Source organism: Pezoporus flaviventris, unplaced genomic scaffold (genome assembly GCF_033815535.1).
Source record: "Pezoporus flaviventris isolate CSIRO_AGI_PZ_B2104156 unplaced genomic scaffold, CSIRO_AGI_Pfla_v1 ptg000007l, whole genome shotgun sequence".
NCBI lineage: Eukaryota > Metazoa > Chordata > Aves > Psittaciformes > Psittacidae > Pezoporus > Pezoporus flaviventris.
Window position 1 is genome coordinate 7,312,039 of NW_026892555.1, and position 22,852 is coordinate 7,334,890.

The window sequence follows — 22,852 nt, forward strand, 5'->3', positions numbered from 1 at the left end:
CATTTGCTTTCTCCTGGTTCCACCTACTGGCTGAACGATACAGACAACACAAGCAGAAATGCCGGTAGAGCCAATTCCGACAGCACGTACCACCCTAAACGTTCCCATTAACCAAAACGTCCCAGGAGATTCACCTCTACATTCACAAAGGTGCAAACATCCCAGGGGAGCACAGAGCTTAGAGCATAATAAGGAAGTAAAAAATGAAACGACAAAATGAAATCCAAATAATCTATTAAATAAAGCCACATAACCTTCTATCCCTCAGTTGCACCTCAGGGCAAGCATAGAGGTTGCTAAGTTTCACCCGAGGACAGAGGTTAACAACTCCTAATGTATGTCAGAGGGATGGGCACATTAGCAATGATAAACAGGACCTGGCTTACATCAGCAAGCTTAAACCAGATCCTCGGAGCTGAAGTTTGTTTCTTGATCTTGCTTAGTTGGAACTTCTGAGCTGAATATTGCTGAATATTTGCATTATTACTACACCCAGAACAGATGGGTCACCACAGAGCCAGTTCTTACAGCAAGATCAGCAGTAATCACAGTACCATCAGGACTTCTTTGCTGTCATGCTCTTGCTGCAAATCCCTGAGTCCCCATGACTGCTCATAAACTATCACAAGGAAATACTAGTAAAAAGCGAGCTAGCATCAGGACAGAGATATAAATCAAATCATGCATGGTAAGAGGAAAATATGGTTGTTTGGGGTTCAGATTCCCCAGAGTATGCACGAGCTTCTAGGTACCTCATTAAAATTGATCCCAGACATGAAATCTTCAGAACATACTGAAAAATAACAGACTCTGAACCCAGAAAATATAAGATAGTTTTATAGATGTCAAGCACCAGCTGGATTTATTCTTGCTGTGCACTGTAGGCTGAGCAGAATGGAACGTTCTACATGAAGCATAACATCCAACAGCCCATGAAAATAAAATACCCACAGTGAGTCAGGCATTAATATTTCTGTGGATATATGAGTGATGAACGATCAGCTTCCCATAACTTTATTTTGGGAAATGTGACTGTGGGAAGAATGTAAGCAGATGTTTGGAATAGTCTTTTCTAACTCAGTTTAAACAATTATAAAGATTACATACATTCCCCTTTTTGCCAAAGATTTGCTTATACTGGCAGACTCAGTGTGGCCTCACATTTTCTTCACAGTTTTCAGACTGAAAGAACTTCCCTGTTAGAAAGAAACCTGACGTTTCGTAAGTGTTGCCCCAGTAAAAGCAGCACTTGCTTAGAATAGGGTGACCTAAAAATGTTTGGACATCATTAACAAATTCACACTGCCACCACAGATTCCACTAATCGGGACATTAAACAGCGTAATTCCTGGGCTCAAAGAACATTTTAATGTCTTGCTCTGCACATGTTGTGTTTGTGCAGTTAGTGAGCTCATCCAGCGAAACCAGCTTGAACTAGAGTCTGAAAAGTAACAGAGAACATCTGGAGAGCAATGAGAAAAGCCTCCAGAAGGGACAAGCAGACAGACTTCAAGTTTAGGAAAGCGGAAAGTGCATCTGAACTATCCAAGGTCATGGTCATAGAGTTACAAACCCTCTTAAACCTGTACAGAACAAGATGTTGACATATGAACCGCAGGCTGAGTTATAAAAGAAGTATCACAGATCCAGCTCCCAGTCTGCTTTGGCAGAGGTTTTACTTTGCAAGAAGTCATGATCTGCATCTGCTCATCTCCTCTTTTTCAGTCATGGCCTTGAAATCAAAAGGAAGATGACTTTCAGGTCATTTCCGACCTTAACTATTCTTTGATTTTAAGGTCCTACCCTCTTGGGGGGGGCCTTGGGGGACACTCTGCCCCAACCTGGTCAAAAGAAGTAAAGTAAGCAAAATTGAAAAGCTCCACTTATTTGGTTGTTTGGTTTTGTTTCTTTGCTTGGTTGCTTGTTTTTTTCACATCAAGAAGAGCACAGAGGACATAGCATTTTTCAAAATAATCTTGGTTTTCATGATTTTTCTAATAAAAATATAAATTTGCTTTTTCAAGTAGCAACAATTTTCTGTTCCTGTTCCAGTGTGGAGCATTTTGACTTAAAACAACCTTTCATTTTAAAATGTCATTGTTATTTAAACTCTCAAATCTCAAAATCTCAAGATTTGCTCTGCTTGACCTAATATGTGTCCTACCCTAGAGCTGCTGATGAACTGAGGGACTTACGCAACCCTATTTCCTTTAAGCAGCCACCTTCCTCCCATGGGACTGAGATGGTCAGAGACCTAAAGGTTATCACCCAGGAGAAGATGCTGAGGGAGCTGGGCTTGGGTAGTCTAGCAAAGAGGTTAATGGATGGTCTAGTACTATCCTCAGTGATAGCAGAGAGTGTACTAATGAGCAGCAGTCACAAGATGTAGTTGAGAATGTTTAGTTGGAACACCAGGAAAGCAACTTCTTCACTAGCAGAGCAGTGCAGCACCAGGACAGGTCATCCAGGGATGCTCTGAATTCTCCATCCTCAGTTGTTGGATTAAAGACCTCCAGAAGGCACTGACAAGCAGTGTTTCTGGCAGCCTATGAATACATAGCTAGCCAAAACCACACGTGGAATATGCCCATAAACCTAAACAACCAACGAGATGCCTTCGTCAGTTCAGTCCTGTGTGGTGCCACCTAAAGTCTGGTTCTGGCACAGAGAAATAAAACCTAATCTTTTCATTAAATGGTGCATTTAATACAGACAGAAGAATTTGACTTTGCAGGTCCATCCCCTCTCATACCATGAGAACAGCCAAAAATGCTGTTTGGCAGCTAATTATTATTTAATCTGACAACAGGAAACCTATCAGAAATCTGGAAGAAAGCTGGAAGATTTCAAGATAACGGAAGGAAAGAGAAGCTGCTGCTACTTTAATGGCCCCTTTGGAACACAAGGCACACATTGCCTCATCCAAAAATCCATAACTTCCATTTAATATAGTGTTGTATCACTGCATCAAAGCCATCTCAAGACTCTCAATGAAACATGAGCAGTAAGACTGCATTGCTACATCTCTATAGTTAAGTGAAAACCAGATGGAGCCTACAACTTATCTGAATAAACAGCAACATCTCCAAGTAAAGAGTTCCATCATGAAAGGACACTTTTGCACTGAGCATGGAACATCTTGGTAAATGTAGCTTATAGTATGCTATGAGATCTTTTAGACAAAGGATGCAGATGGAAGACATAGATCAACAATGTCCTTAGGGTCAACAGAAGATGTCAGACTTTTGAGCACTCTAGAAGGACACGAAACTAACTCAGAGTCTGCTTGCAGAACATTAGGAAGAAATACCAATTCTTTATTAGCTGCCACATACTTTGCTCTCTTAAACATCCGATATCAATTCCAGGCATAATAAATCTTCATCTTTCAGATGAGCCATCCCTGGAGACATTCAAAGCCAGACTGGATGTGGTTCTGAGCAACCTGAGCTAGTTGAAGGTGTCCGTGCTCATTGTAGGGGTGTTGGACTAGATGAGTTTTGAAGATCCCTTCCAACCCAACCTAGTCTATGATTCTATGACCCATCTTGGAATGGTATCAGTTATCTTACCCTTTGCCAGGCAAAATCATGGCAAAATCCTCTTGCAGGATATGAAGTGATTTAGCTCTGTGTGCACAGAGAGATCAGAAAAGCCGCATTTGTACATTTGAAGCAAAGACATCGATATCAGTACCACAGCCTGGTCATCTGGATATAGTCTGTCCATACTTGTGTGAAGAAAGTGGATTTTCTCTACAGAATCATGGAATCTAAATGTTCAACCAGAGTCTGACTAGTGCCTGAGGCTGTTTCTAGAGAGCCAGAGAAGGAAACCACCGAAACCCAGAGTGGGAGAGGGGTATCATCAGATTGGATCTTACACTGAGCAGTGGAAAAGAGTAATAGTGATACTGCAATTCTAAATGCCAGCAATGCCAAACCCCACCATGTTATTACCGTATTGTGCTTGCCTTGGTCTGGCTTATTGTCTTGTGCCTTGATCTCCAACACTCTGCATGGCCCAGCTCGGCTTTACTGCACTTCTGGCTCCATCTTCACTTTTGCTTCCCACTACAGAGACAGCCTGAGGGCATGAGGATGTGGAGCAAACAAATGTGACCCCCTTTGTCTTTCTTGTGGGCTGAGACACTTATTGCTCCTGCCAGCTAACTGCTGAAGCAAATATTCAGTATACAGAGTTCACAAATGATGAGAGAACATTAGAGGAGATCTTTTTATCCAGAAGTAGAAAAAGTATTACCAGGAAGGTGGGAAGAGGAAGAACCTGCCAGATTCACCACTGGATAAAATCTCCTTTGACCAAGATCAAGTCCCATTCAAACCAGACAGAATGGGAACAAGAGATTCAGTGAACGAGAGATGCAGATGAACCTCCCTCACAGCCTCCAGAAACCCCACTGACCCTTGCTTAACACATATAATACTGCTGTACTTGGAGGCCTTGTGATACTTTCACATTTCTACTGTGAAAAGTTCAGCTGATAGCACCACCATGAGATCTTATGAGAACAAACAAATTAGCTTCCAAAGATCATGGACCAACACTTCTTATTGCATTGAATTTCCCATAACCAGAAACATCTTCTCAGGAGTCTATTAAATCACTGGTGCTCAGTACATGAAGGTAGAAAGAGAACACAATGACCCAGACAGTGGAACACGAGTTCCTCTGACTGGCACGGATGACATGGAGCTATCAATAACATTATGGCAAATACAGAGAGTTTAGTTTTCTTTTATAAGGCTACAGCAGTAAAAAGGAGCCTTTACCTGTGTATATAGAAATCAGACCATTTTCTAAAACTCTGGGGATTGGGTAAATGGGTTTGATTACACTAATTTGGACAAATATGGGGAAGACCAAAGAGATGGCAAAAGCTGCACCCTCTTCATCAGCAACTGTGCACAAAGTCTGCTAGGAGAAAACTTATGGGGGTAAAAGAAGTATTTATGGTGTTAAAAACTTACTCAGCTAGGAACAATAGTACTTTAATTAAGGAAGGGAAACACAGGTTGAAGAGTATGGGATGCATCCAGACAGCAAAAGGCTGAACTGATGTTCTGAACAAGCGCCAGGCATCTGGAAATCTTGAAAACAGGACCGCAGGGGTGATAAGATATGTGGGAAGTGAATGAATGTTGTTATCACACTGAGGGTACAGAGGCAAAAGACAGTCACATAGTCAAGAAGACAAACCACAAAACTCCCTGCAAGTTAAACTTAAATGAAGTGGTTAAGACAGGGTGAGGGGTGAACCATGAACATGGAAACCAGAGTGCGCATACTGTCACAAAGAAGGAAAGGGAACCTTCTACATCAAACTTTATGGGCATCTCATCACATCTGCAGTGGGGCAGGAACAACACTTCTACTTCCAATGGTTTTCTGTTTTTGCTATTGTGTAAATTCCTTCTGCCTCTTTCAAAATCCCAGACATTATTCCTATTACATTTGTATGAGTGCTATAAACTGACACACACAAATAGACATTTATCCACATAATCTACTTCAGGTTCAGGGATCTGAAGGAATGTATAAAATGATGCACAGCATAGAGCAGATGCTGTTTTGAATCACTTCCTTAAGGAATTGAAGTGTTGCATTCTTTGGGGACACATTGTCTTCCTGATTTGTTCTCTTCCTCAAGCTGGTATCAAATTTTTAGCTATATCACAGGGTACCAATGTCAAACAACTGCCTCTTAAAATCCCCCCAACAGATTTAATTATATATTTTGTCACTGTGTTTTAGAATGTGCCAAAAGGAATCTCAAAAAGGAAATGTGAAGTCCTTTGCAACAGTGATATCTGATGTATAAGAGGACAAGCAGCAGAATGCTAAGCACACATTTCTGAGCTTCTTTCTTCTGACACACATGCAAAAATCCACAGAACAAGACCACACACACAAAAAGACTAAAGACTTTTAAATAAACCCAGTAAATTCAATAGAAATGCTGCTGCAACCTCTGGATTTCTTCAAATGTACAGCATATGGCTGGAAGGGAATCTGCACCCATGCACACCAGGTAGTCATCAAGCCAGAAACATGGTGACCCGTAAGCTAGAGAAATGAATCACTGTATAAGCTCATGTTAGAAACTGAAGCAAGATCAGCACAAAAAACCTTGCCAAATTTACAGTGAGATCATTTAGCAGGAGTGTGGTGATTAGCTAGAGGCCTCCTTATCCCAGGCTTAGCCAAGCTTGTCTGCTCCAAATCCGTGGAACAAGCCCAGCCTAACTGAAGGCATTTACTAGCTCAACATGTGGAGCAGAGACATTACTTGCCAAAGACCCTTCACACAAATGATATTGGAGATCATAAGGGCTAAAGCTATGAGGGTTAAAGAAATCAGTGAACAAATCTGGAACCTGTTAGCTTTTCTAGATGATGGCCAAGACCCTGAAGTAGATTGGAGGACACAGGTTTTGTAAGCAGAAAGGTGGAGACCATAAATTGAGTACACTCAATGTACTCATCATCAGATGTACCAGGTCCAAGACATTCTTGTGTTGAGATTTTTTATGAACTGTTACAAGAGAAAAGCCTGGCCAAACAGTTCATAGCCTAATAAAAGGATAGAGGATGGTAGAATGATGAATCCTCTGTCTTTGACAACTGGGAAACTGAGATCGAGTGATATTCTCACATGGCTCCTCAGCTTAGTCTCAGTAAGGTGTACAATGCCATACAGTACCTGAGCCTAAGGCATATGCACAGGACATCAGAAGTACATGAACTGAATGCCATCTAGTATGAAGCTAATCCCTTAAAGTTGGTACCTATCTGAGGTAAATGAGTTCTTCATAAGATACAGGTTAAAACTTAAACAGGGGAAGTTTAGATTGAATATAAGGAAGAAATTCTTTACCCTAAGGGTGGTGAGGCACTGCAATGGGCTGCCCAAGGAAGTTGTGAATGCTCCATCCCTGGAGGTGCTCAAGGCCAGGTTGGACAGAGGCTTGGGTGGCATGATTTAGTGTGAGGTGTCCCTGCCCATGGCAGGGGGTTGGAACTTGATGATCTTAAGGTCCTTTCCAGCCCTAACTATTCTATGATTCTATGATTCTATAACTTATCTCAGGATCATGTTAGAAATCAACACCATCACTGCTTTTAGTCAAATGAAAAAAAAAATACATCAATTCCAAAGAAAGCATCTAATAAAACATGGAAAACCATGAAGTGTTTTTACTTTGTTATTATTGATTTTTGGAATTCTGTCATTAACATCACCTGAGCTATATTCCCAACCAATCAAACCAACCAACCTCTTCTTTCTTAACAAAGGAAACAAAATGTTGCTTTCAGGTCCGTCAGGAGGGCAAAGTTTTAGGGTATACAACCATTTGAGGGTCAATTCATGCCATTAAAAGCAGATGAAAACCTTTTCTTCTCAATGGATGTAGAAGCTACTTGGGTCTTACACAACCAAGATGGTTTCTGATCAGCTTTCCCCCAGAAAAAACAAACAAGGAAAAAGCCTTCTCATGAGACCTATCCACTTTTGTTTATCTAGGAATAAAGCTGGATAAAGAAGGAGAGTGGGAGAAATCAGTTTTGACCGGGACATGGAGGTTCCAATGCAGTAAGACATAGTTACAAATAAGAATATTAAAAGGAGCCAATGTAAGCAGCTTGCTTTTAATGGCAGTTCCTTCCTAATGTGGACCACACAGACATATGGTTTTTGAGCATGGATGCATCTTGTTCACTTCTCACAGTCACTGCAAAGGAGAAATGGCAGCCAGAACAGCATGACTAAAATACAAATGCTTAAAAGAATATTGGTGCTAATGTAAGTCAGATGATTTGCACAATAAAGTTAATTTAGAACTAGTCAACAAATACAAACCACTGGCAATCAAATGCATGTGCACAATGGCTCCAAAAATGTCCCTGAGCAAAACACCAGTCCAGTGTTGTAAAAGATTGCAGCTTTGGTTATAAGCAGCTACCACATTTGCAAGACACTCAGTAGATCAGTGCCAAGTTTAAATTGGAAATAAGGAGGAAGTTCTTTACTGTAAAGGTGGTGAGGCACTGGAATGGGTTTCCCAGGGAAGTTGTGAATGCTCCATCCCTGGCAGTGTTCAAGGCCAGGCTGGACAGAGCCTTGGGTGACATGGTTTAATGTGAGGTGTCCCTGCCCATGGTAGAGGGCTTGGAACTGGATGATCTTAAGGTCCTTTCCAACCCTAACTATTCTATGATTTTTTTTTAATAGAGATTTTGTTCTGGTCTGAGGGGATGAAATACCCTTGGCGTGTAATTTACCCCACACTGAATCTGGTAGACACTTTCTTTTCTCACACATAGAAATTCTGTTTACAGAATTATGGTACATGGGCCTTCTGCTGATGCCCTTGCCAGGGAATTTATTGATTGTATTTTAATCACTATGAATTAAACTTGGGTGGTATAATGACTTTCTCCTCCATGAACGCACACCAGAAAGCAGGGCTTGCAAAGGAAAGAAGTGTTTTCACCAAAAGCAAGAGGAAATCCTGTTCTTTTCTAATAGTGTTAAACCACAACAGGATGTGAAATGTGTGGGGATGTGCAAGAAAAAAACAGAAGGGAAGGGAAAAAAAAGGCTGCTCTGGACAAAGACAACAAGTGACATTTTCTTGAAGGAGAGAAACCAGTGACATTGAAGCAACACAACTGCAAGATATGAAGGGTTAAACTGTTTGTTTACTGAGGCATCCAGTAGGAAACACACAGCTGTATCAATAGGGAAGTAGAATCTGGAGTCAGATGTGCATCTTCAAACTTGTCCTTTTCTCCCTCAAATGTACTGAGGAGATGAACAGTTGAGATTAATAGTTTTTTCTCAAAAGAGAAAGACCTCGACTGTGCAACTTCTGTAGCAACAAAGTACAGAGAGGGAAGAGAGCAGGCTCCATTGTGCTGGCAGCCCGGTGGCACCTATCAGTGCTGTCATCCACTTGCTAAGCCACCACAAAGAAATAAAGCCTATTCCAGGTTCAAAGAACTCACACAGTGGGAATCTACTGGCTTGAGGATGACTGCCAGGTCCTAAGGTCGATCTGAGACAGAAGCAGCCTGATCACTGTGGTCCAGGGCTCCCATGGCTGTCCATCCCTCAACATACACATCTACATTTCACCCGGTGTGCAGGACACTTTTCTCCTCTGTCCCCGGTTCTCCTTGGCTAAATAACCATATGGAGTTATAATTCTGATTTCCTATTTCTCCATTTCTCCAGCCAAGCTCACAGCCTCAGAGGAGCATCCACGTCTCATGGGTTTGAATTTGGATTCAGACACAGTGTAGAGAAAAACAGATACAAGAACACTGGTGTGAATCTGGTCTCAGGTTCCTGACCCTACACAGAGATCCCATTAGCTTTCCAAGAAAACAGTTGAATTCAGCATGTTAACTTTTAATACACAAGGGCTTACCCCTATTTCTGTTATAGAAACTGTTTATGTACCGTGTAAGCCTGGGACAATGTCAGAACACAGAAACACAAGCCAGAAAACCTTTTACAAAGGGACCGATGCAAAATGAGAAGGAACAACTTTTTCTCCGAATACATTCATTTTGTATGACAACAAGTAACAATATTAAGCCTGCTGCAGACTGCACTGTAGCTGAGGGGAGTTTATGGCTGACCTTTGGGGAGAAGAGTCTCACACCATATATTTACAGAGCCCACAGCCACTAACTCCCCAAACCAGAAGGGAACAGATACTGCTGCTTTTTAGTGGATTCTCAGAGAAGGGTGCCTGGGTTTTACATTCACACTGATACATGTGTCTTATTTTCATCTTTCAGCATGATTTAGATCCATAATTTGTTTTTTTTTTCAGGTTTTACCCAATTCAAGGGAAACGCTGATCTGTCATTTTATGCAGTAGATCTTAATAGCATCAGATAATCCATAGGGGTAGCAGTTTGGTAAAAGGTAAGTGTAACCTGTATGGACTGTACATCACTTAAACTTTATTAGTATTAAAAGGAAGTAAGATGACCACAAAATATTGAGAGATTAAAAGACACAGAAAAGCACTGGGGCTTTCCACAGGCAGAGGATGAAAAGCCAGGGTAACTGCTAAGAGACAGCAGGTACGTTCACAACATTAAGGTCATTCAGAATGACTGCTATTCAACTACCTCATATAGATTTATTTGATGTTAGTGAGAAGGGAATTAAAGAATGAATTTGTTCCAAAACAGTGCTTGCTCAGCATGGAACTGTGGTTCATGAGGAAGTTCCCATTCACATTGAGATTATCTCTGCAGCTCCGAGTTGAAGTTTCTTTCTAAAGTTAGACTCCTTGATAGTATTCTTTAAATAAAATCTTGAATCTAGATTCAAAATATTCCCCTCAATGTTTTCTCACAGTTGTCAAGTTTCCTAACGTTGTCATGGACAATTCCTCTACATCTGGGTTTCCATGGAGCACCACATTTATAGACCTGCTACAGGAAGGATCCTTCTCTTGGCTGCTCACTCATGGCTAGGAACATAATACTTCCCTGTTCTGAAAATCAGCAGGGCTTGGCCCAGAATATTTGGCTTACAAGACCTGGATAAAGGCGGTTAACTCATGTAAATTCACATGGCCATTGCAGTACAACAGAGTTTTACAACAGGCGTTTGCTCTGGAGCCCGGTATCAAGAGCAAATGGCCTGAGGCTGTGAGTGAGCGGACACCTAGGTCCCTAGTCTAGATTTAACTGTGTGGTCAGCCCCACGCTGTACCCCCAGGAACCAATGTGTCCTTGATGTTAATGTGATAACAACATGATGTTCTCTCACCCACCTTTTGGCTGCCCATAGCAGTAGCTGAGCAGAGCATCAAGGCTGTCAGCATTGCATCGGGAGCTCCAAGGGGAGCCTGGGGAGATGATCACCCATTTAAGCCTCCCATGTGAAGCTTGAGAGGTGGGCTTATCCAAAACAACTTATGTAAGGAACATTTGCTTTTTTAGCAAGAGCAGTCAGTAGAGTGATGGCTGCACACAGCATCTTGTGCTATGGGGAAGGAGGAGGGGGTGGTGGCGAGTCCCTCAACAGAGGGAACAGGCTGTTCCTGAGAAGTTGGCACAGAAATAGCATGAAGAGCAAACTCAGGCGACGAGAAGGAGTGGACTCAGAAGAGGTTGGAGCCACCTCTTAAGCCAAGATGGGCTTTGTACTACAAACATTATTCCAGACCTGCTTGAAGCTCAGAAAGCCCCCAGAAAGCATCTGTATGTTCCCTCCACCCAAACACATTGCAGATGGGGAAGGAAGGAAAATAGAGAGGCCTGTAGATTTGCTCTTGACTTTACAAGACATTGGGGATAAAACCACTGCTTTTTAATTAAATACAGTGGAAACTACAAGCAAGAAAACGAGACCACCTCCAAATTCATGAATAAAAGAAGAAAAGGAGTGAAGATATTAGTATAGGAAAATTATGTATTGTGCTGGAGAATTAATCCTCCTGCCCCTGAAGTCAGTGGAAACAGAACTGAAATTCAGGGCTTTGGTAAAAAAACATGGCAGAGAATGAACCTAAAATAACTGGTGCAAGGAGTAAATGTGAAGGCTGATATACTTGGAGGTATCAGCATTCTGGGTGGGAATGTGCACGTGGCATTTCACAAGCAGAGCATGTCGTGTTCTGTTCCTAGGAGGGTTTGCTCATGGTGGAAAGCAGCACTTTTCATAAGGATGAAATTACTGAATAACCCTGTTTCAGTTTGGGGCCCAAGAGATGAAGTGACTGTCCCAAAGGCAGACAGGATGTCTGTGGCAGAGCCAAAAATAGCACTTAGATTTCTTGTTCCTACACTGTAACCATACCATGATCCCTCCTCCTACACACAGCTAATAAACTAAGTTGTTTAGTTCTTACTGGATGCAAAATTCCACTGACTCTCAGATGCTGTCTGTTAAGCAAAGTCGGTTGCTTCATGTTTTGACTTTCAACCATCTCATGCACCTGATGCCTGCAAAAGGACAAGAGTGCTTCACCTCTCCGACTCCTTCAAACACATCAAATCAGTGGTGATCAGCAGTTTATAACTTCATGCATCCGTGCAAAGTGATGAAATGGGGCCTTCACCCATGCTTCATTCTTGCTTGCATGCAGCTCTGATACCTGCTGGGGCCCAGGTCTAAACCACCCAAGTGACAAGATGCCCATTTCTGAGCCATATACCATGAATGGCATCAAATAAAACAAACAAACAAATTCCCCACCAAAACTCCTTCCTGCGTTTTGATCATGGACTTCAAAATACAGGTCAGGCATTACTGCAGCTCCACCACAACCCATTGTCGTGTTGAGTCCCACACCCTGGCACTGAAGCACTTGGCAGGGCACAAGGAGAAAGTTGCTTAGACTTCATATCCATCATGCCTCCCAAAAACCCCACCATACGAACACCACCACTTCCCATCCTAAACAGCCCCAAGATGGAAAGAGGCAACATTTCAGCCCTTAAGCAGTTAATGCTGCTGCTCTCATACATGGAGGAGAACACCAGCTATGTGTTTTACCTCCAGAAGGATAAAGATGAATTCCTAAGACGAATGACAATTTTGCTTGTCTCCTAATAGCTGTTGGTGGCTGCCTGCAGCCCACAGCAAACCAAGCGGGAGCAAACCAAGCGCAGGTTTGGACTCCCAAGCGCCCAACACGCGAGGGCAGTGTTGATGCACAAATGACAAGGCTGTGGTGATGCTCCCCAGCAGCCCTGCTTCTGCCGAGCATCCCCCTGACACGATTTGTGCCAGAAAAAGCACATTTTGGGAGTGTATGGGGAGGGAGGTTTTAAGCCAAAATATTTGTATCCGCGCTGTTCTTGCTGTAGAGGCACTTTTTATCAGGGAGATTACCCTGTATGTTACAGGGTGAACAATAAGATGAGGATCAACACCTTCATGGTCGTACAGTCATATGGGAATGAGATAAATGCGATTCTTTAATTACCCTTCTATAAAACAGTACAGTCATCGAGGACGGAGTGTTTGTGACGGGTTCTCGACTGTATTCCCATAATATCCATTTACTCCTCTAATCAAATAGTCCAGCCTCCCAGATGGTGTTTGGGAAAGTATTTTAATATAGCTGGGAAAGGGGGAACAGTCAAAACTATGGCACAAACATCTCCTCAAGTGCAAACAGACAGCCTATATGATATGTATAGAAAACCTGGCAGAAACTATAAAAAGCTGGGGGGGAGCATGCATATGTATATGTACGTGTGTATGTGCATGCATATGTGTATCTGTAATAAATATCTGCATATGTACATCACACAGAATTAAGGATATCATCTAAAAAAAGCAGAAGTGTCATATCTGAGCCTGAAACCAGGCACGTAATGCATTGTTCCACCACAGACTCAGTAGCTCACCCCCACCTGGGCAGCTTTGGTGGGCAAGGAATTCACCAGCCTGCATGGGCATGACCACACCACCTCTTTGGGGAACCCCAGTGCACTGAGGAAGCCTGGTACAGGTTTTGGTGCAAAATCTGGAAAAATAAGTCAAATGACCTCCAGAAATCTACTACCTCCTAGATATCAGCTTGAAGCTTCTTTAACCCCCTTGCCAAGCTTGTGGAGGGCCATGCTTCATAGAAATGTACAATTAAATGTAATATTAAAAATGCCCATGACAAGGGGTTGGAACTGGGTGATCTTAAAGTCCTTTCCAACCCAAACCGTTCTACGACTCTATGATTCTGTGTACACTTGGCAGTCTGGTAAAAGAGTGAAAATTAATAGTGAATGATCTCCATAAATGAATTGCAGTGCTAAATAGTTGGGATGTCATTATGTATTTAACTACAGTAACAACAATGCAGAGGGTTAAATGTAAAAGAAAAACAGAAAGAAGCCAACTGAATTCACCCTCATTCTCTCACATCAATGTATATCAGCCCACACACACAGATGCTGTGGGTATGACCTAGTCCTCCAAGACCAAGATCCAGCAGGAAACACTGCCAGCAGTGCTTATAAATAAATCACCTGCTGAATGGCCAAACGAGTTAATGGAACACGGATATTTTCCTAATTATTTTTCCACCTTTTATTTTCTCTTATAAAAATGTAACCATGGATTTTATAGTGTAATCCATTTGTAGATTCACAGTGCTGGCTGCAGCTTCCGTGGTTTGGTCCTTCCTTGCTAAACAGCTAAAATGACCCAGCTGTTACTCCAAACCCAGGGAACTGGTAGCCTGCAGGCAGCCAAGTACATGTGCCAGCCGCTCAGAGGAGCACTTAATTCTCCCCATATGGATTTCAATGTCTCTGCCTTCTTATTATCCCAGATACAGCAAGTTCCTTTAGCCACAGCAGATATAAGCTGGTGATAAGCGTGAGCTATAGCCTGCTTGGTCATCCAGGGTTATATTAGTGGACTTCAAAAACCAGAAAGGAGGATTCACAAATCCAAAACATACAGATGCAGAGTGACTTCTTGCACCGCAAATACAATGCCAAGGATGCCATTTATCAGGCATGTCAGGGGCAATGACAGAAGCCTTTAGAGCACAATCAAGAGAGATTTTAAGATAGTAATGGCACTTCCTTGGGAAGACCCTCTGCAGAGCCCTGCTATATTGGTTGAGTGCCCAGTGCAACAAGGGTGGCTGCTTCATGGGGTGAAATCAGTTCATCAGATCCACTGCTTCAGGTGTCCTCCCCAAAAGGCACCAAACTGGGTTTCAGCAAAGCCATGCTTCCTCCTTTTCTCTATAATATTCCTTTCACCGGCCAAGCATAAGTATATGGATATGTGGAAACTTCAGCAAGAGAAAGAAACAACCTCCCACTCATCTTGCTGTCTCCTGTCATTAAGAAGCTTCAGTAGCAAAACACCAAAAAAGAAAGCAGGATGGAAAACTGCAAACCCCTCAGAAACTGAAGTTTGAGTTGTGTTCAGAAATTCAAGAAAGGGCAAAGTGCAACTGCTAAAAATTTGTTAGCCTCTAACACAAAAATAAACATAAAATAGAATAACACCCAACCAACCAAACAGCGTATGCAGAGCAATTCTGGTCAAAGTTGTGAATTCTTTGTGGTTTGTACTGTTCCTGTTGGCATAGAGCAAGTTCTGGTTTAGGTATTGTACAGAATGACAAAGTTACTTGACTACTGCTGACTTTACTGTGCTCTTTCCATTGTATACAGATGCTACATATAATATTTCCATGTTTCTAAATCTAATGTAGCTACTAACTCAGTCAAGCTAGACAGCTGTGTGCTGGAGATGCAATAATAAAATCAGTGCTTCATATCCACCTGGAAGCCTTTCACTGGAGATTACTTCAGTAGGAAGGGAAAGGACAGGTTTGCCTTAGGCTGAGAAGAAGGAGTTAGTTTCATCTCTAGAAAAAGGTATAAAAGCAGCCAAAGCATTACGGGTGTTGTGAGTTCTGTTCATCTGAGTGCCAGTGAAATGCTGGACCAAGTGATCTTGCTATGCTGCCCCATCACCAAGAACAAGGTGCTTTTTCTTATAACTCATTCCCAATCTTTAAAGCAAGCTGTCAGGAGAAGATCCTTTCTCAGGGCTGGAATTGCTCCATAGCAGCAACACCCTAACTGTACACATGTACACACAGCAGCATCGGGATCCAGATGACTCACAACCCTTCATGGATGAGGCATGAGCCCACAATTATTTCTGCAAATACCTCTCAGGTTTCCCTTTGGGCTCATTGCTTGCCATCCTGGAGTTCATGAAACTTGGCTTTCCAGATTGCTCATCTCTCATTTGCTTTATAGGTTAAGCAGAATGACAGACCCAGACTAATAAAACAGAAGAACAACGTGGGAGCTGTTGAGAAAGAGAAGAGGAACACAGAGATGACCACACAGTCCTGGAATGCATTACCAATCCAAATATTAGAAAATCATTATTCAGGTTGTGCTGTAAAGCTTAGCTTAAGTGTTATCTTCTCGCACAGCTGTTTTAGCCTAAAGGCTAAATTGCTTGTACAGCAGCAGATCCATCTGTTGGCACCCACAGAGGTAAAAATGCCTTTTCTCCCTTCTACTTTCCCACACCTAGCCCAGATGCAAGGGTGCAAGTCAAAGCCCAGAAGCAGTCTATTAGAAGGCATAAGGCATTAAGAGGACTCCAGAAGCTTCATCCAGGATGCCAGAATAAGCAGCAGCCAAGAGGGAAACATATCAGGTTTCAGTGAGAAAACAATAAATAACAGAGGGACCAGTGGGCTGGGAGACCATCAGGGTGCAGGGAATCCTCACCCACAGCTGGAAAACCCAGAGCAGCACTGGAGAACATCCACACAGAGCTGCCAGCCTGCAGCAATGGAGGGCTGAAGGTAACTCACCTCAGGATGCAACAAACCCTAGGTGGGACAAAACTTGGAAGGGGGAACGATGGGGAAATTGGGTGCTGTAAGGCCAGCCCAAGAAACTGAGTCTGGATTCTTGGTGGGCATCAGAACACAGAAAGAAAATAAATGGGTAGAATTCATTTAGGCCCATCTGACAGCTCTAAGTAAAAGTTTCTAGAACAGAAACAGAAAATTCTGCTTTTAACATAAGGACCCTATGAATGAGGATGGTTGATATATATTATATGAAAGCAAAGGGGAAATCAGGGGGAATATTAATACAGGGTGCTGACCTGCACCTCCTGGTAACAAATCTGAAAGGCTGAGGGAACCTTACCCTGCTTTCTGGTCCACAGCATGAGACACTGTCAGGTTTGATACTCACATGTATCTTCAGCTGAAGCTGTGGGCGTTCAGCTTTTGCCAGGCCATGTTGCCAATGTCCACATACCTGATACTACAGCTTCACTTTCACTTGTGTGTGAGAGCCAGGGCTGTCCAGACAGGAATGCTCAAGACCCCTCTGGGACACTGAGGCCATCCAAAAAGAGCAGTTCTCAGTAAGCTGAGCACTGCCAAGATGCTAAAGCAGCTCCTAATAGCTCAGCATGAGAACCCAGAGCTTCTGAAGAAAGAAGCCAAATGTCCCACGTGGTTGTGGAAGACTTCTGAACTTTCTGACCTGTGCCTTTTCATGGCACCTGGGGAAGGCAGGAGAAGATAGAATCATAGAATGGTTTAGGTTGGAAAGGACCTTGAGATCATCCAGTTCCAACCCCAGCCCATGGGCAGGACGCCCCACTCTAGACCATGTTGCCCAAGGCTCTAGCCAACCTGGCCTTGAACACTGCCAGGGATGGAGCATTCACCAATTCTTTGGGCAGCCTGTTCTAGTGCCTCACCACCCTCACAGTAAAGAACTTCTTCCATAGAGTTAACCTGAACTTCCCCCGTTTTATTTTAAACCCATTACCCCTTGTCCTATCAGTACATAGACAATTCTTTCTAAGGACAGACACCCCGTAGCACCATGTAAATCTCATCCTTTTGCTAAAACCCAGAGCTACCATTCTGAAGTAATGTCTTTCCTTGAGAAGCCTCACTAACAAAGTACTCACACTGCAGCAGCTCTGTTGCAGTACGAAATGGGTACAGGACCTGCACAGGGGATGCAAACAGGCAGTGCCTCAACTGCGAGGGGATGAGGAAGCCAGCTCCTGTCCCCAGCTCTGCTTAGTTAATGCTGGCAAAGAAGCTGTTGCACACTGGCAGCTGATGGCAAATTCAAACGTTGACAGAGAAGGTATGAAGAAGCTACTCTTGGCAAAAACTCTGTGTGTGTTTGTGCGTTCGGGAGGCATCGTCATCAGGAACAGACTTGGGTCAAGCTCTAATTCATGTGAAGCATGTTTAGCACTGCCTTCAGGATATTGCCTTTTCAATGATTTCATTCTGCAAGTGGATTGGGGGGGGGGAGGGGGGGGGCTGAAAAACGATCAGCTTTGGGAAAGCCCTGTGTATGATGCACCCACAAGATACTTATTTGCATAGCTGAATCTTCAGGTGCTATAACCAGAGCAATTTTAATTGACATCCTACAATGGCAATGTAGGATAGGAGCCTTCTAAAGAGAAGTGTATCAAGCCAGATAACCAGATGCTGTCAAGGTGGGGCAGATAGAGGGACAAGACACATCAACTTCGAACCTATGCTGCCTAACATTACCTATGTATCCATGTTGTGAGCCTGCAGCCTTCTTTAAGAAGCACTCTGTAGATAAACCTCAGCTCAGCTCCCCTGGAGAGCAAAAGGATTTTTGCAGGCAAGAATAAAGGTGTCTGGAACCTTTAGCATTAGACTACATATGAGCTGCCAGCAAAGCAAATAGATAAATTAATAAATCAATCTGTAGCTTTTTCTTGTTGGGGTTTTTTGGTTCACATTTGGTCAGAATGTGGTTTTGCCTGGAAGAGCCCAAAGAAATGTAATCATTTTTTCCTGCCACCAAATCTGAATATTTTACAAATGAAATTCTTGGCCTCACATATGTGCCGATAGATCTTATAAAAAGGAGAAGGAAAAACCACACATTATGGTTCTTAAACCACTTTCCACACAGCCTGAGGCAGCCCTGAACTTGGGTCATTATCAGTGGAATCAATGCTCACAGAGGAGGGGTGCCTATATAAAGTCATATTTGAACATCTTTCTCCTCCCTTTCACCCACTAAAGCCAAAAGCCTGGTGTTTGCATGCCATGATGCCATCATATCAAATGAAAGTGTCAATACCTGCTAGTTAATGTGAGGGAGAGCAACACCATTCTTTGCTATTCAACCTACTACTCTTCATCACCACTAAAGTCTGCAGGTTTGCATTTACCCCCTTTCCTTATTTTAGATTTCTAATCCACACACTACCCATCCCTTCATTTCAAATGTTTTAGAAACCTCCAATGTTGTTCTTCCTATTAATCTCCTTTTCTCATTCTCTACAAAGCGCAGAATAGCTTTTGTAATCATCACCCTGGTTTGGGACATTTCAACCCATCTGAACAAGGGGTTTCCTATCTGCTGAGCCATCAGGGCTGAAGATCCTGGATCTGATTCCTCACTGTGCAGCACTGAAAGGGGCCAACACATCCAGTCTTGCTGCAGAAATGACTCAGGCACTGAGGAATCTCAGCCAAGTTGATGGGACTTGGGCTCCCATGGTCTTTGCCCTTACATCTATGAAAAAAAAAACAAACCCATATTTTAAGAGATGCTTGAAAACTTGTGCCTGAAATCTCAGCTATGCTCAGCCGTTTTTCTCTTCCCAAGCCCATCGCCTGTGCAGTTAGGCCCTAATAAAGCATCGTTGATAGAATTGTTTAAGAACTCAGTACTGGGAGACATGGGACAATCTGGTAGAACCTGAGAGTTACCTTCTGAAATGCCCTTTGAGACCTGCCTGACCTTCCCATTTTAACTCCTCTGTCTTCCTAGAACAAGCATATATATTCCCGTTATATTCCAGAAAGTCAACCCTCCTCTTTCCCAGTGGAGCATCTTTTTCTGTCCATATTCCTTTATACAAGTGAAGAGTGACAAATCTCCAAGGAGACCACAGAGCTTTTTGCCTGTGCACAGTGATGCACAGGCAAAAAGCACACACTGTGCACTGTGCCTGTACCTGATCACAGGTAGCGTGATGCTACCACTACATGGAGGTCTCTGAAGTGCTGGAAAGATCTTTATTACAGTTGTGATGATGCCACCAAAGATGCAACACAGCAGACAATGAGTGTCAGAGCTTTACCAGCACTCGTGTGTTATGACCCGTGTGACCTAGCTGAGATCTCTCTCTAATGAACAGGGTGGACATGCCAGAGAGATATTCACAATATCCCACATCAATTGCAACATCCCTTGCTCTTCAGACATCATCCTCTTAAGGAGATCAAATTAAGCCTGCTCTTCTCCCAAAAGTCCTGTAAGTATTACAAAGACTAATACCACCTCCCAGTTGCTCTCCCCAGTCCCTCTCATCAATCCATGCTGTACACTCTCTTCATCCCTTTTTCCCCACTCCTTTATGTATGCCAGATAGAAATGTGTCCTTCCTCTGCTAAACAACCCCTCATCGCAGTCCAGTTCTGGGGTCGAAAAGACCCACAGAAAGCCACTTTATTACTGGGGAGAAATCACCCCTACTCAATGGTTTCTAAGCACAGCCTTCTAAGGTCCAACTCACTGTGTGTATATGTTCAGGAGGCAACAGTGCCCCCGAGGTGCTCTGGACAGGCACAACTTCACCTGCTCCATTCACCTGAGAGCTTGAATTGAAACAGTAGAGACCCAGGGCTCTTTTTAGGCTATTTTTTGACATAGTTTTGAACTCTTTTTTTAGATACTCTTTGGACCAAACATGCTCCCAGCAATATTTGGCTTGTGCTTACTTGCCCCCACAACAGGCATGTGTCTGTGTGCACTCACACATACCTCTATGCCACAGCATCATGTTTTACAAACATCTTTGATATCAGTTGAACCCAGGACAACCACTGTAAAATTAACAAGGCTTGTGCTCATCTGCCTTAGTAACACTATTCTCCCTCTGTGTGACCTTTTACTTGCTCAACAAAAACTGAGCAGAGAAGCAGCTTACCTCAGAGGGCACAAGAGGGGTACTTTGTTTGTTTGTTGCCAGGTTTGTTATTTGTGTTGCATTTTGTTTGCTAGAAGAGGCACCGTTATCAATCCATCTCAGCACTCACACAGGACTTATCACTTCGCCATCTGCTGTCACACAGGTGTGTCTGGTGCACCACATCACCCGTAACACTTTCTCGCTTTATCTCGCAACACAGAAGCCAACCCCTGATACCAGCAGCCCTACAAAACAGAGTGCCCCCTATGCAAAGTGGGTGATGTTACCCCCCTTCCAGCAGAAGTAATGCTCAGACACAGCTTCACATGTCTCTGGCTCAGGGACTGTCCCAGCCTCCAGCAGGGTGGCTCAAATGGGTCCCTTAGGATCCACCTCACTTTCCGGGTCCTCAGGGCTCCCTGAGCCTGGAGTTGTGTCCAGGAATGGGGATGAGGACGAGGATCAGGGACACTGAAGGTCCTGACGTGGCCGCTCTGTCGCGACAGGATCTCCCGCACCCTCTGTCGTGACAGTCACCGTCCTGGGCACCACAGCTCCCAGTTTCTGTCCCCCAGAGATTTTACACGGAAGGTAGGCACACACCGGGGCAAGGCAAACAAAACGCGAACACCTTCCTGAAACGAGCGGCTTCCCCATACAGGTCTTTCCAAAGACGGGGCGAAGGGAAGCGGCTGCTGCTGCGTGGACCAGAGATCGGGAGAGAGGGAAACAACCTCCTCCTGTGCCGGCAGCGGCACACCTGCGGCTCCGGCTCCACTCCCAGCCCCGGTCCCTGCTGCGGCCCCGGCCCCGCGGCGGGAGCTGCCCGGGACCACTGCGGCCCCGACCCCTTCGGGCACCGCCGCCCGTCGGGACCTGCCCTGGCCCCTACCACCCGCTCCCCTGACAGCCTCACCCCGTTACTGCGGGCAGGAACAGGAGAGCTTCTCCCCCTTGCTTGGCTTCCCAGCACAAACAGGAGCGACGAAAGAGTAGAAATGGAAAAATAAACCCCTACACTAACAAAATGCCCCACACTACAGGTTTCTGTGCAGATCCCTCAACTCAGAGACACTTCTTCACACCTTCCTTCCCCTTATTCCTTTCTCTTTTCCTTATTCCTTTCCCTTATTCTTTTTCCTTTTCCTTATTCCTTTCCTTTTCCCTTATTCATTTCCTTACTCCTTCCCTTTTTCCTCTTCTTTCCTTTTCCTTTCCTTTTATTCCTTTCCTTTCCTCTATAGATCATCTTTCTCTCCTCGCTCCCACATCTCCCACCTCCTTTCCAGTGCCCACCTTCCCACATGCACCACGCTCAGATCTCCCAGCCCACCGTGCATTGAACCCAAGTGTGTTTGCAGAGGAAGAGTCTCTCCTGCAGTTTCCAAACTCACCTGCAAAATGCTGCTTGTTGCTAGAATCCAGGGCAAAAGCCACCTCATCCCTGGAAGCCGGGATTAAATACATTGATTGAACCCAGCTTTAGAGCCGTTTTGAACAGAAACACCACCTTGGGGAATGCAGAGCAATCCCAAACCGGCAACCCAAGCCTAGGCACTCTGCCTTTTTCTCTTGGCTCTTTGGGGGTTTTATTAAAGACAGATCTGACGTCAGGGTGAAGGACAAGCCCTGCATTTTTCCTCTGGAGAAACTTTTCCTGCCTCCACTTCTTCATTTCTGTGTGTGGTGTTGTCCCACCTCCTGCATTTCAGTCTATCGCCGTTAGCCAAAGGGCTCTTAAAGGGAAAGCTGCAGCGCCGTGCTCCAGCACGCTGCGATTTCAGCATAGCACTGAAATGCTCGGAGCACCCAGACTCTTGCACTCAAATACGTACAAGATCATTGATGTATTTAATCTTTTTAAAAGAGTGGCTTCATTTGATGTTCAGAAGGACAATTGCCCTGCAAGTGTGCCTTGTGGGATGCAGTATGTTGGCACCCTTGAGATCCCCATCTTTACAGAGCAATGGAATATGGGAAAGGGAAGGAAGGGCACACTGTCCCCTGCCATGCTACACATCCCTTCCCTGATTCTGGTGGAATGTACCAGAGTGTGCATCAGCTCCTGGGCTCAGACATATTTCTTTATATATTGTAACTAAATCTAGTTATAGTTGCAGTTTATAGTTACAGCTATAGGTAGTTATAGCTACAGCTATAGTTAGAGTTACTTACATAGTTATGTAAGTATATATATATAACTAACTATAGTTAGTTATAATTATTTATATAGTTATAGCTATGGTTATAGTTACTTATAGAGTTACAATTATACCCAGCCGTGGCCATAACAAATATTACCTTGGTACATGGTAGTGCAAACCTCACCCCGAACAGAGCTAAACCCTCTGA

The 22,852-nt window shown here is 43.7% G+C and overlaps 1 protein-coding gene across 1 annotated transcript in view; it reads right to left on the reverse strand.

Moving 5' to 3' along the window:
- CCN4 (cellular communication network factor 4) overlaps positions 1 to 22,202 on the reverse strand; it is a 35,930-nt gene extending 13,728 nt beyond the window's left edge. The window contains exon 1 of the mRNA XM_061447694.1: positions 21,895 to 22,202. Coding sequence (XP_061303678.1) covers positions 21,895 to 21,942 — 48 coding nt within the window. The 5' untranslated portion in view covers positions 21,943 to 22,202. The remainder of the gene's footprint in view (positions 1 to 21,894) is intronic.
- Between the last annotated feature and the right edge of the window lie 650 nt (positions 22,203 to 22,852).